The sequence below is a fragment of the Orycteropus afer genome, unplaced genomic scaffold (assembly GCF_000298275.1).
Source record: "Orycteropus afer afer isolate SDZICR_OR568_19922 unplaced genomic scaffold, OryAfe1.0 scaffold00158, whole genome shotgun sequence".
Lineage (NCBI taxonomy): Eukaryota > Metazoa > Chordata > Mammalia > Tubulidentata > Orycteropodidae > Orycteropus > Orycteropus afer.
Window position 1 is genome coordinate 7,581,308 of NW_006921745.1, and position 15,280 is coordinate 7,596,587.

At 39.7% G+C, this 15,280-nt stretch overlaps 1 protein-coding gene across 1 annotated transcript in view; it reads right to left on the minus strand.

Moving 5' to 3' along the window:
* KIF16B (kinesin family member 16B) overlaps positions 1-15,280 on the minus strand; it is a 640,246-nt gene that overhangs the window by 522,489 nt on the left and 102,477 nt on the right. Inside the window, exons 2-3 of the mRNA XM_007946387.2 lie at positions 9,729-9,798; positions 6,759-6,872 (exon numbers count right to left, since the gene is read on the minus strand). Coding sequence (XP_007944578.2) covers positions 6,759-6,872; positions 9,729-9,798 — 184 coding nt within the window. The remainder of the gene's footprint in view (positions 1-6,758; positions 6,873-9,728; positions 9,799-15,280) is intronic.

A 15,280-nucleotide genomic window follows, 5' to 3' on the forward strand; every position in this document is an offset into this window, starting at 1 on the left:
GAACAATTATCATTAATATTGCATGCAAGTAAAATCTTGCTGAAGATAATTAAAAAATGGTTGCAGCAGTGTACTGACAGAGAACTTCCAGAGGTACAAGCTGGATTCAGAAGAGGACATGGAACGAGGGATATCATTGCTGATTCAGATAGATCTCGGCTCAAAGCAAAGAATATCAGAAAGATGTTTACTTGAGTTTTATTGACTATCCAAAAGCATTTGATTGTGTGGATCATAACAAATCGTGGATAACATTGAGAAGAGTGGGAATTCCAGAACATTTAATTGTACTCATGAGGAACCTGTACATAGACCAGGAGGCTGTTGTTCGAACAGAAAAAGGGAACACCACATGGTTTAAAATGAAGAAGGGAATGCCTCAGGGTTGTATCCTTTCACCATACTTACTCAATCTGTATGCTCAGCAAATAATCCAAGAAGCTGGACTATAGGAAGAAGAATGTGGCATTAGGATTGGAGGAAGAATCATTAACAACCTGCGATACGCTGACGACACAACTTTGCTTGCTGAAAGTGAGGATGACTTGAATTACTTACTGATGAAGATTGAAGAATACAATCTGCACTATGGATTACACCTCAATATAAAGAAAACAAAAGTCCTCACAACTAGTCCTATAAGCAGCATTATGATCAATGGAGAAAAGATTGAAATTGTCTAAGACTTCACATTACTTGGTTCTACAATCGACACCAATGGAAGCAGAAGTAAGGACATCAAACGACGTATAACACTAGACAAATCGGCTGCAAAGGACCTCTTTCAAGTGCTGAAGAGCAAAGATGTCTCCTTGAGGACTAAGGTGCACCTGACACAAGCCATGTTATTTCCAACTGCCTCATATGCACGTGAAAGCTGGATAATGAATAAGGAAGACCGAAGAAGAATTGATGCTTTTAAGCTGTGGTATTGGTGAAGAATGCTGAAAGTACTGTGTAGTGCTAAAAGAACTTCAATCTGTAGATTTTGTTTCATTTCTAAGTTTTCATTTATTTTGTCATTTGGCTCTTGTATTGTCTTTCAAAATTGTTGTGGAGTTTTCTCTGTTCTTTCCTCAATTTTGTCAGTATGTTCTTTGATCTGTCGCTCAAATATTGAAAGTACCTAGATACAATGCTTTTGAATTACTTATCAGAGAGTTCCAATGCTGTGTCTTCCTCGGGGATGTGCTCTAGGGTCTGTATCCTAGTCCCTTGTTTTTCCTGCTTTATCTTGCTCCTTTGTGTGGACTGTGATGCTCTGTTGTCTCCGAAACATTGTGATCCTTTTGTGTTTATATTTCATTAGTGATTGTATGTTGGAGTGACTTGCCCAAGATTTTCATTTTCTTTGTTTGAATGTTATCTAAGTAAGCAGGGTACTTTGCTCCTCTATTCGCTAGTTGGCAGCACTTACACCCTCTCCACCTGCTTCCTTTCTCGTTGTCAGCCTCCCATATGACCCTGCCATCCCTTGGCAAATGGAGCCTATTCTTACATCCTGTTTTCATTCAGGTTTTTCCACTGGTTGGTGCCTAATCCACTTCTGTATACTTCCTTTCAAAGCTCAAGGATCCAGGATTATCTTCTGTATCTCTGTCAACTGATTTCTCTTTTCTTTGTTGAAGAGGGTCTATGTAGCTTGTCTGCCTGTTCTGCCATCTTACTGGAAGTCCCTGTAAGGATTTTTGTTTTATGTTGAGGTATAATCTATACTGAAGACTGTAGTCTTTGATCTTCATCAATAAGTACTTCAAGTCATCATCACTTTATGCTAAGAAGTAGAAGCTAGAAATGTCAGGTCCCTACTTTGATGTTCATTTTGAAATATTTACCAGTTTATGAAATATTAAGAGAATCTCTATTTCCCCAAGTTTTTCTAATTAAATAACCAAAAAAGAAAATAATATTTTTACCATTTCATGACATGCCACTGGATAGAAAGAAAAACTTTCCATAAACTTTTCAAAGAACAGAAGAAGGATTTTCTATTCCAGTTTTGTCTAGGACTAAAACAAAGTCAGAGAAGATACCATATTTAAACCAAATCCAAAGGTTTTCAAAATGAAATTCTTCCCTGGGGTTAAAATCACCCCCATCATTTTATTATTACTTTATTTCCCAGAAAACTATCCCAGCCAGACTTTTCTGACAGACTCAGTGGTTCCAGATTTGCTAGCACTAATGGAGATGACTAGAAACATGTCTAGAAATGCAGGTCTGGAGGGGTAGATACCCAGGCCTGGTCCAGTCTTAGCTTCAAATAACCCACCCAAAGTAGGCAAGCACCAATAACCAGAGATGCAACACTGCCCCCATCTCCAGAGTTCTTGGCAAGGAAGACAGGCTTGCTGATTAGCAAAGAGAGGCTTACACGACTCACTTCAGCGCCATCTACCAAACCAAGATGGAAGAGAAGGGCTGCTTTATGAGACTGACAACCTCCTCTCCTTCAATGGCATCACACTCTGCTGCTATCCCTCACCTGGCCTGGTTATCTAAAATCCACCTTGTTGCTCCTCTGACCACAGACATTATTCTCTTGATTAGTCCAAAGAATCACCAGGGCCTCACTTGAAGAGAACTGCCTATAAGAGGGCCCTGTTAAAGCTAAAACTTCCCCCTGTAGCTTGCCAACTGGGAGACTTAGGTTTTAATTTTCTCCAGGGTTAAGTTAAAGACCTGGTTGTATGAGATCAAAGCCTCCTTACAGACTTTTGAAAAATCATTTTAAAAAATTAGCTTTTATTTAATGGTCATCAATTTACATAAGTGTGAATTTTACTTGCTCATTAACTTTTTTCTAATTCTAAAATTAACATGGAAGGAAAAAATATGAATGGTCATCTACTTGGTATTTGTTTAATATTAAGGGAAACTTGACTTGAACTACAGTTACAAAAGCCAAAAACCAAATTCACTGCCATCGAGTCAGATCTGACTCAGCAATCCCTCCTTGGGTTTCTGAGGCAGCATCACTATGGAAGTAGATTGCCCAGCCTTCCTTCTGAGAACTACAGTTATAGGCATGATATATTTTCCCACGATTTCCTTTACACTCAAATAATTAACAACAACAACGAAAAAGACCAGCATCATGCTAAAAGCTCTGCATCTTCCCCAGTTTCCAGAGTATGACATACAAACTGTCAGCTCCTGTACTTACACTTGGCATCATGAAAACATAGTCAAAATTCAAAATTAAAGCTCTTTTTATTGAGGGGTATTAAAATTAGGAGAGAGCAAAGATTACTTCCTCTTTAATGTCTATAATTTGTTGTTGTTGTTGTTGTTGTCTGCCGTCAAGTCAGCCCCGACTCATAGCGACCCCTCCTTGGGTTTCCGACATAGTATCGCTACGGAAGTAGATTGCCCAACCTTCCTTCCGAGGAGTGGCTGGTGGAGTTGAACCGCCAGCCTTCTGGTGAGCAGTCAAGTGCCTTAGGCACTATGCTACCAGAGCTCCTAATGTCTATGATGGAATGTTTAAAAATAGACATTTTTGTGGATCTGTATGTGTGTGTCATTAACACATGACTCTACAAGAAAGCAGTGTTTACTAACATATCTCAGAGCTTTTCTAATTGTGATTTAATGAAACAATTTCAGGTTATTTATACAGAGTCAAAGACCCCAAAGCATCTGAGAACAGATGGTGCATATATACCTAAAGTGTTACAGTTACCCTCATCAATTTAAAGTTTTTTACAATCTAAAAATACTTTTTAATTCTAGGCATTTATTTTTAATTCCCAGAAGAGCTAAATTTTTTTCTGCTTCCCTGATCTTGACTCTTCTGGAACTCAGGAAATGTCATCTCTTCCCATAAAGTAACCTTCATCAGAAAATGAGTCTATTCAATCAGCAAACCTTAATGGAGTATCTCCAGCATCCCCCAGGCCCCGCTGTCATACAATGCTCTACTTCTCCATCTTTGGGCTTTCCCTTAGCTCAGACCTCTGTCTCTAAAAGTCCTCAAACTCAGGCTAAACAGAGGAAAAATCCAGCTGTTCCTTAGGCAAATTAGAATTGGAGACCTTCTCAATTCTTCATTCATCCTCTCCTGAAGACATTCTGAAAACTGCTACAGTGAATTGGTTTTTCCCTGAACAAACTCCCTAGTGCCCACAACTTCATCCCTACTCCTATGAAAACCAACACCTGGATTCTAATATCTATAAAATTCTACTCCTCACGAGACTCCTAGCTACCAATGTTGACTAATCCAGTCACTTCACCTCATTCACTGATTCCTTCATTCAACAAGGCTGCTTTTCCGTCTGTCATTTAGAAGAGGACACACCTTTTCTCTCATACCCTTAAGATTTTCCTGTAGCATCCCACTATATATCTAAGCTTCAAGAGCTGCTACTTATTAGGTACATTAACTTGGACAAGTTACTTAATCTCTATGAGCTTCTTCAACAAAGGAAAATGGAGCTGAAAAGTATCTCATTTGGTTCTTATGAAGATTAAACAGGATGGCACATATGAACACTAAGCAGAATTCACAAGGAACATTGGTTCATCTTTCCTCTCCCAACTCCAGGAATCTCATCTCTTCACTGTTTGCATTCCCACTGCTGCTATTCCTTTCTATCTGTCCCTGAAGTTTTTGACTTAACACTTCCTGCACACAGTCACTCTAGTCCTCTCCTTTCAACACCTCCTCTAAGTTCAGACTATCTTACCTCCAAATTTGTACTTCCTCAGCAAGCCAACCTCCTCCACAAACTATTTCTACACCAAGCACATCTGGGCTTTTCATATGTCAAGGAACATGCAAGTCACCTGGAGATCTTATTAAAATACAGATTCTGATTCTGAAGGTCTAGAATAAGTCTTGAGTGTCTTTATTTCTAACCAGCTCCCAGGTAATGCTGCTGATGATGGTCCAAGGATATTCTTCAGTTGTCAGAAATTAGACAAAAACGTTCAATTTTTCAAGATGCTACAGCATGGAAGGAGCTCTGGTGGCATAATGCCTAAGACATTTCACTACTAACAAGAAGGCTGGCGGTTCAAAACCACCAACCACTCCTTGGAAGGAAGACTGGACAATATCCTTCCATAGAGATACTGTCTCAGAAATGCAAGGAGGGGTCGCTATGAGTCAGAACTGACTCGACAGCAGTGAGTTTGAATTTGACTGCATGGATTCCAGCCTAAAGTAGGCAGCATAGAAATTCTTACCCTATTTTAACACATGAAGACCTAAAGCAATGGCACAGAGAAGCTTTTAACAAGCCAGGAAAAGGTCTGGCAATGAAGTCCATGTTCTTCCCCCAACACCAGTGTTTCCTATAAAACCCCACGCTGCTCAAACACCCAGCTTTTCCCATCCAGAGAAATACACTCATCCCTCAGCTCACATGAAATGTCAACATCAACATCTCTATGGCCTCCTGGGAAGACTCTTTTGTAGGTTTTTATTTGCCACATCATATTTACGTTTTAGACCATAAAAGCCTACAGGGCAGTTTCTTGGACAAATTCCAGCATAATTTTCCAGTGGCACAGTGCCTAAGACATTTGACTGCTAACCAGAAGGCTGGCAGTCCAACCCGACCATCCACTCTGCAGAAGGAAGACTGGGCAATCTACTTCTGTAAAGATTTACTGCCTCAGTTAGTACAAGGGACTAGTACACCATACAATCCTCAGCTTATATGACTATGAGACCAGGTGGACTGGAGGGTGCCCGGCTACCACTGTCAACCACTTGGAGGGGGATCTATATAAGAGATCCTGGTTAGAGTGGGAGAATGATGTAGAATAAAACTCAAATCATTAAAAAAAAAAAAAAGGACCAGGTTTGCTGGGCTGATAGGCCTGGTGGAACCCCAGATACTAGGGCCCCTAGCTGCCCTTCAGGTCTGGAATTGAACCCACTCCTGTGCATTCCAGCCAAGTAAAAGACAGGCATATGAGCTGAACATTTACATTATATAGATACACACCTTGGAGAGATCACTCATGGGAGAATAAATAGAAGGACTGTGTATGCAAAGGGAGACAGTTTGCAGGGCAGGAGTGCATGGGAGGGAAGGACACAGGGAAGAGGTGGCTATGGGGAGGAAATGGGCAGAGAGTTGTTACACTGTGGGAGACTGCAGTCAATGTCATGAGACAAAGTATATGTGAAATGCTGTATGGAAGATGAATTTGCTTTGTAAACTTTCACCAAATCTTAATAAAAATTTGAAAAAGAAAGAAAATAAAAAGATCTACTGCCTCGGAAACCCAATGGCAGTCGCTATGAGATAGAATCAACTCAATGGCAGTGGGTTTGTTTTTGGTTTTTTGGAAAGAAGGATTCTGGACTCTTTTCAAAGTCTAGCAAATTAAGGGAAATATGACTTGGATTTTAAGTCTACCTCCTAAAGCTTTGCATTGCAGAAGAACTCACAGCTAAATGGCTTATTTGTTGGATGTAACAACATATATATGCACATCCTCCCAAAATGTTTTATTTGCATGGCTCCTTCAAAACAGAAAACAGTAGCCATGTCCAAATTTTGAACCAAAGAAAAGTTATGATCATTATACTTAGAAGTTAAGAAAAAGAAAACTCAACGTTTTGGGGTCTGAGCTCTTCAAATGTTTAAAATACATGCACAGGCCAACTTTATAACGAATAAGCTAAATGGCAAGGACTAACTTTATACAAAAATTAGTAAGATTATTCAAAGAATTTAAGAGTAGGTATGTTTTCCTTTTTAGCAAAATAAATCAAAATGATTTTGAAGATATCATACCATTTCTTGTGAAACATAATCTGGACTTTTTATATCAGCGGAATAAAAAGAAAAGTCATAGGTGAAGGTCTTGGTCCGTTCTCTTCCTGAGTCCCCAGTTCCTCCTTCTGGTATCTAGAGAGAGATGATTATGTATGATAGTAAAAATAATATAATGAGAATAATAATAATAATGTAAAGAAGCCTGCCATTTTACAAGTGAATCAATTTAGGAAAAAAAAAATATATATATATATACACAATGATAACCATTTTTCATATTTATATCCCAACTAAAAATCATTTAATCCCTCCCCATAACCTTCCCAAAAATTTAAAAAAAAAAAAACTTAGATAAATAACACCTAAACTCCTCCCAGAAATCCAGACTCTAGGATATGACCCAGAGCTACTTTTCTGATTTTTTTGTCATGACTGTCTTAGATAAACCCAACACTCCAACCACATTCTGGTTTTTCCAACTTCAATGCTTTTTACTGTTCCGTCCACCTGAATCAACACTACTGGGATCTGTACAACTCCAGGGGATGTTATTCACATAGATGATGGTGTGACTAGTGCCCGCCAGAGTCAAGCACTTCACAGGCCCCATGGGAATATTTTCTGACATGATTCACATATTATGAAGAATATTTGTAAAAGTTCTTAAAAAATATTAAAAAGTCTAGCCATCTGTTCTGGTTACTCAAATGGTAGAGAAGGTAACGTCTGTAAAACTCAAAAAGTGATAGAGTAATCAAGGGAAAGATTCCAAATTGCAGAAAGGAGACTCATCCAAGTCCAGGAATCTCCTCACTTTGTCACCCACTCCTCACTCAGAGACATGGCCAGGTTCGAAAGACCAAGTAGTTATGAGAAAATTGGTATTATGCAAAAAAGTAAGATAACCACAAAATGGAAGAGGACCACATCATTACCTAACAGCCAGATGACATCATTACCTAACTGCCAAACCACTGAGACTCAAGGCCCAGCCAAGTTGACACATAACTTTAACCATCACAGCCAGGATTATGCTTACCTTGAACTTAGGCATCTGTTATTGCCAGACGTACATCATTAATGCACAAAATAGTCAGATAATAGATTTTTACTACTGTCGAAAATGTGAAAGATGGGAAACAAGACAGTCAATAAGTGAGGAGTAAGTGTACAATATTTTAAAATTAAACTTTTAACAAAGCACTGTTAAGTATACAAAGATGCATGAAATAAGTATAAGAGAACAGCAGTAAATGGACAAGTAAAGGCGGGTAGAATTCTTAGAAGATAAAGGAAGTCTGAGGAGGGAAAGCTCAGTGTGGGCCAGTTGCAATGGTGCAAAGGATTGTGATGAGTGAAGATTGTCTCAGGTAAAGGGACAAGAGAGTCTCAGAAGAGGCCCATCAAATGATGCTGAGCACAAGACTAGAGCATTCCCCAGCTCCTATCACTGGGGATCAAGCTGTAGTACTCTGTAAATGAATTTAAAACTATCCAGTCCCTTGAGCCACGAATTAATAGAAATCTACTCCTCAAAAGTAGACAGAAGCTTCATCAGTACTTGGTCAAAAAGGAGCTGGCCTCAAAAACCCAAATATATAAGGTAATGACAAATATCAAAGAAGAATAGGACTGAGCATCTCATGATTTATTATTCATTTCACCCCTTGTTTACTCACCTAACTGAAAAAAATTCAAGGTGCTAAGCAAAAAAAAAAAAAAAAAAACCACATATGAGATAGTTTAATTGTAGGAGGAAGCCTTTGCTATATCAACAAATTTAGTATTTTTCAATTTTTTCTTTAATTCTCTAAATTTTGAATAATAATATCAGGTCCTATTATAAAATTTACAAAACACAATAACTAAACCTAAAAACAAATATGGAGCCAAAGCTTTTTAATAATTCACAGACTATAGTCAATAGCTAAGCTAAGGATCTATCCCATTTGGATAGAAAATAAAAATGACTAGGATTAGGCTAAACCGAGAGCTCACATACTAGAGCTAAAGCTTGGGGTCTGGCTTCTCAATCAAATGAAACCAGGGATGGGAAAAGAAAGAGCATCAACCCTTTCGCTTCATGACTAGGCCCAAAACAACAGTAGGTTGATTTGGCTAACTGAAATGAGAAAGAAGTGTGTAAATGGTAACCCAAAAACCAAACCCACTGCTGTCGAATCGTATCTGACTCATGGTGACCTGTGGTAGTTCGGTTTGTGTGTCAACTTGGCTGGGCCTGGTTGAGGAGACTGGCAATCAACTCCATGGTGGGATCTACCACAAGCAGCTGGTTACCTGCCTTTAGGTATGTGGTCTGCTTCCTATATATAAGGAGAAGCCTTTGGGAATGGTCTCTAGCTTATGGCATGCTTGGACCCTGCATGTAGTTGTGTCATTGCTCAGTAGCCTGCTATGCTCTGCCAACCTTGGGACTTACAATGGAGTTAGGTTAATGGCCTGCCGTGTGGTTTGGTACATCGGGACTGTGCCTTTTTACTTGTCAACCTTGGGGCTTTTCAGCACGCAGCAGCTGTCTGAATAAAGACATGCCTCTAGCTCCAGTGGGCCTGGAGCAGGAGGCAGAGCTGGACTCCAAGGTTGAAGGGCTTTCACCCATCCCCTAGAGTCTGGCACTCTGAACTTGGACTTAAAGCCTCCAAATTGTAAGAATAAACTCCTGTTTGTTAAGACCATCCCATTTGTGGTCCATTCCTGTCAGAGCGGCCCTAGGTAACCACAACAGTGACCCCTCCTTGGGTTTCAAGGCAACATCACTACTGAAGTAGACTGCGCAACCTTCGTTCGAGGAGTGGCTGGTGGAATTGAACTGCCAGCCTTCTGGTTAGCAGTCAAGTGCCTTAGGCACTATGCTACCAGAGCTCCTGTGTTAATGGTAGACATGATTTATTTACTCATAAGTCATTCAATTCAGTAAAACAAACAAGGAGCCTCACTGAACTGAAGCAAGCCCAGGTCATTACTTGCCTTTAAGTTTGTGATTGTTGTTTTGCTTTTCTCCATTTGAATAATGAACTTGGCATCCAAGTCCTTTTCCCTGAAACAGAAATATTTTAGTATTTGTTAGGAGAGAAAACACTGTACTTAAAAAAAAAAAAAAAAAAAGTTTTCTTTACCTTTTAACATGGCAATTTGTTTTTAAATGGCATCTGAAGAACAATCCCTGACAACACTCCTAAATTCTCATAAATATAAAACATACAAAATAAATGCCACCAACAAAAAACTACGAGTGAAAAATAGTATCTTTTCAAAACCTGGAAGAATTTCTAACTGTAACCCAAAAGCAGTATAAAGGACAGAAATCACAGAGGGCTCAACTCATGAAAAAAAGAAGCCACACTCACCTAATTACCTAAAGAAAGACACTTTACCCCTCCACCAAAGTAAGAACCATGGAGAAAAGTGGACTGGTCACAACCAGGTACTACTTCTAGAACAGCGAGGGCACTGCCTCTTCTTCCCATCTTCCTTCTACATCCATTTGGAAAGTGCAATTCCCAGAAAACAGCAGAATAGGAAGTAAACAGAAGTCTATACAGTTCTCTATAATAAATGACTGTACATCCACACAATGGAGTGTTACTCATTTAAAAAGTAATAAGGAAGATCTCTATATATTGCTATGGAATGGTTGCAAGGCTATATTGTTAAGCAGAGAATGCAAGATGGAGAAAAGTATATATAGTATACAATACTTTAAGAAAAAAAAAGGGACAAAAACCCACTGTTGTCCAGTCAACCCCAACTCATAGGTCACTATGAATTAGCTTTTTTATATTTAAATATAAATTGCCTAAGTATGTGTCATATGATCAAACATATATCATATGACACGATATATATTTATACAACTTACATGTATATATGATCATTCATATAGCATATGATACACATACTTATATAACTTATATTTAAAAACAAAAAGGATAATTCATGTTATCCTTTTTAAAATAGTTACCTACAGAGAAGATCACTGGGTAACACAGTTAAGTGCTCAACAGCTAACTGAAAGGCTGGCTATTGAAACCCACTCAGAGGCACTATGATAGTTGGAGCTGTGTGTCAACTTGGCTGGACCACAATTCTGTATGGTTTAAGCAATTGGGATGTGGGTTGTTCCAATGATGGGATCAGACGTATATGTTTTGAGCAGCCAATCCATTGAAAGGGAGTTTCCCTAGGGTTGTGGCGTGTTTCCAGTATATTTATGAACATCCCGGGAAAAGAGACACTCGTTTATGGATTGGGATTCTGTTGTGCTGCCTACAACTGTCTGTGAGCGAACAATCCATCATTTGGCCTGGAGATCTTGGATTTGTCATTCATTGGAGTCAACAGCCAGTATACTGCCTGTCAGCCTTGAGCTCCTCAGCCCCTGCAGCTGCATGAGTTGGAAAAGCCTCCAGCTTGATGTCTGATCCAAGAACTTTGGACTTGCCAGCTTCTATAAGTGTATAAGCCATTTTCCTAAGATAAATTTCCCTTTTCTACATATATAAGCTTTACTGGCTTTGTTTCTCTAGAGAACCCACTCTAACACAGGCACCCTGGAAGACAGGACTGGTGCAGTGCATTAAATTACTTGGTATGGCTTTTTTAGCAACAGTCTTTGTAGTTCTTACCAGATTACTGGGTGGGACCATGCAAATAAGGCATGTAGAACTCTGAGTTGGGATTGGTTAGTTTTGTCACTCTGCCAGGCTTAAAATGAGCCCTCCTAGAGGCAGAAAGTGGAACTCACTGCCATCAAGAAACAAGAGCTGGAGGTCAAGTACAGTGTGTCCTTGGACCCGAGACCCCTGAGCTGGACCTCCCTGGCAGAGACACCCCTGCAGAAAGACACCCAACAGAGAGACAGCGCCAGTGGAACCAAGAGGCACAAGATAGAGCAGCGGATTTACCTGATCCATGGAGTGAGAGAGCTGAATGCCCTTGGACATGAGGCTTCCTACCAGAGTGGGATACACCTATGTGTACCTATCAGCAGAGCTAAAAGAGCTTTGTAACATCTGCGAGAGCAGGGCAGAGGCCAGATCAAAAGGCCAAGAGCCAGAGACACATGCCTGAGGGCACAGTAGAGGGAAGATGGTCCTGATCAAAGAATTATGTCCTAAGCATGTTCCTAAACCTGAATTGTACCCTGTTATTTTCCTAATAAAACCCATAATCATGAGTATTACCTGCAAGTTCTGTGTGGCCATTGAAATGAATTGTCTAATCTAGCAGAGAAGTAGTGAGTGCCATGGGAGGGACGGTTGGTGTCAGAATTAGTAAAAGGCTGGAGGGTGGCAGCGTTGTCTGGCCTCATAGGAATAAGCCTTGCACTGTTGATCGTGATTCTGCCTTCCTCTTGTGAAGTAAGAGGAGGTAAGATGTCACCCCCGGTTCCTTTTTGCAACTGGCAATGTGCTTCTGAAAGGTCACAGGCTTGAAAACCCTATGGAGCAGTTACATTCTACACACATGGGGTCACCATGAATCAACTGCAAATAACAACAACATATAGGGAAAGAAGAGAATGCAGTGAAGGGGACAGGGATTGAAACAGGATCATCTTTGGAATGATGGAAACATTTTACACAAAAGTAAACTGAAGTAAATGAACCTAATTGTATATAGTGGGAAAGGCTACTTGAAAGCATTTAAAGTGACTACAGTATGCAGGAATTTGACTGTATAATATAGTGGGATATATCCTAAGGAGAAAAAGAAGTATAAAGAAGTATTAACCTATTTTCAGTAATTATTATTTCTATTGGTAAAGTAGCTATCATTAGTATGAGATTTTTGTGTCTCCTGTGGGATAAAGCATGAATAATTATTGAATCCATGGTGGTGGGGTTTGCTGCAGTTGAGGGAGACCAAGAAGTAAGTGCAGCAGTTTGAACACCTGAGAGAGAGCAGGAAGTGAGAGGAGTGGTTTAGAACAGCTTAGGGAGACAAACTTGTCAGTCAGTTTGTCCTACTGTGGTGGCTTGCGTGTTGCTGCAAGGCTGAAGGCTATGCCACTGCTGTTTCAATGCCAGCAGGGTTATCCACGGTGCACAGGTTTCAGTAGAGCTTCCAGACTAAGACAGACTTAGTCTTCCCTCACAAGAAGGAAGAGGCCATCTACTTCTCAAATAACTGGACAGTAAAAACCTTATGAATAGCAGTGAAACATTGTCTGATATACTACTGGTAAAAAGTATGGATAGCCCTAAAACATTATCTGATATAGTGCCAGAAGATGAGACCCACAGGTCAGAAGGCACTCAAGATATGACTGGGGAAGAGCTGCCTCCTCAGAGTAGAACTAACCATACTGAAGTAGACAGAGCAAGGCTTTCAGGACCTCCACTTGCTGAAGTGGCACAACTCAAAATGAGGAAAAACAGCTGCAAACATCCATTAATAATTGGAACATGGAATGTACGAAGCATGAATCTAGGAAAATTCAAAGTTCTCAAAAATGAAATGGAACACATAAAGAGCGATATCCTAGGAATCAGTGAGGTGAAATGGACTGGTTTTGGCCATTTTGAATCAGACAACCATATGATCTACTATGCCAAAATGACAAATTGAAGAGAAATGACATGGCATTTATCATCACAAAGAATGTTTCTAGATCTATCCTGAAATACAATGCTATCAGTGATAGGATAATATCCATATACCTATAAAGAAGACCAGTTAATACTACGATTATTGAAATTAACATATCAACCACCAAAGCCAACGATAAGAAAATTGAAGATTTTTACCAACTTCTGCAGTCTGAAATTGACCAAACATGCAATCAAGATGTGCTGATTATTACTGGTGAATGGAATGCAAAAGTTGTTAACAAAGAAGAATCACTAGTAGTTAGAAAATATGGCACTGGTGACAGAAATAACACTGGAGAGTGCATGTCAGAATTTCACAAGACCAACAGACTATTCATTATAAATACCTTTTTTCAACAACACAAGTGGTGGCTATACACGTGGACTTTGCCAGATGGAGTACACAGGAATTAGAATGACTACATCTGTGCCAAGAGGTGACAGGAGAGCTCAGGATCTTCAACCAAAACAGGGCCAGGAGCTGATTGTGGAACAGACCATCAATTGCTCATAAGTAAGTTGAACTTGAAGCTGAAGACAATTAAAATAAGTCCACAAGAGCCAAAATACGACTTTGATTATACCCTTCTTGAATTCAGAGACCATCTAAAGAATAGATTTGATGCACTGAACATCAATCAAGGAAAACCAGAAGAATTGTGGGATGACAACAAGAACATCATCCATGAAAAAAACAAAAGGTCATTAAAAAGACAGGAAAGAGGGTAAGATGGAGGAATAGGCAGACAAGTGACACAGACCCTCTTTGACAAAGAAAAACCAGTTGACAGAGATACAGAAGATAATCCTGGAGCCCTGAGCTTTGAAATGAACTATGCAGAAGTGAATTAGGCACCAACTAGTAGAAAAACCTGAACAAAAACAGTGAGTACAGAGACAGAGCTGTGGACTGTCAGCTACTCTGATGGGACCAAGTGGTGTTGGGACCTGAGAATTGACCTAAACATCAACCCTGGTCACCAAGGGCTGCAAGAACGACTGTGCTGGTAGCCTGAGATTAGGAAGGGAAACAGCAAGGAGGGAGAAAACCAGAGCTGTTAACTTTCTGCCATCTGGAGGGCGAGGCTATGATTGACTGTTTACAGGTGGCAGCCATTTTGGATATTTTGGATATTTAAAGTGACCAAGGGTGCAGTTATTTTGAAACTTTACAAATGGAGGCCATTTTGGATATTTAAAGTGACAAAGGGAGCAGCCATTCTAAATCTTTACAAGTGGCAACCACTTTGGATTTTAAAGTGATAGCATTCTCATTCGGATTCCATGGAGCTAAGAATGGGCTCTTTTTGCCAAGGTCAGCAAGGATATACAAAAGGCTGAAAACAGGAAAGGAGACAAGTGGTGAGCGTATAAGTGCTATCAACTAGTGAACAGAGGAGCACAGTACCATGCTTGCATAGATAACATACCAACAAAGAAAATGAAAACAATGGGAAAGTCACCCCAACATACAGTCACCAATTAAATATAAACACAAAAATGTCACAATGCCTCAGAGAAAACAGAGCATCACAGTCCACACAAAGAAGCAAGATAAAGCAGGAGAAACAAAGGACAAGGATGCAGACCTAAAACACATCCCTGAGGAAGATGCAGCATTGGAACTCCCTGATAAGGAATTCAAAAGAGTTATATTTGGGTATCTTCAATGACTTGACAGACAGATCAAAGAAAACACAGAAAAAACCCTAGAATAATTTCAAAAGACAATACAAGAACAAAATGACATAATAAATGGAAAACTAGAAATGATACAAAATCTACCAGCCTTTGAACCACCACCCTTCTGGTTTGCAGTCAAGCACACAGAAATCCAGAAGACTAATGTAAGATTTTCAGAAATAGATAAGACATTGAATGGGCAAAGGAGCAGAACTGAATCAATGGAAGACCAAATTAGTGAGA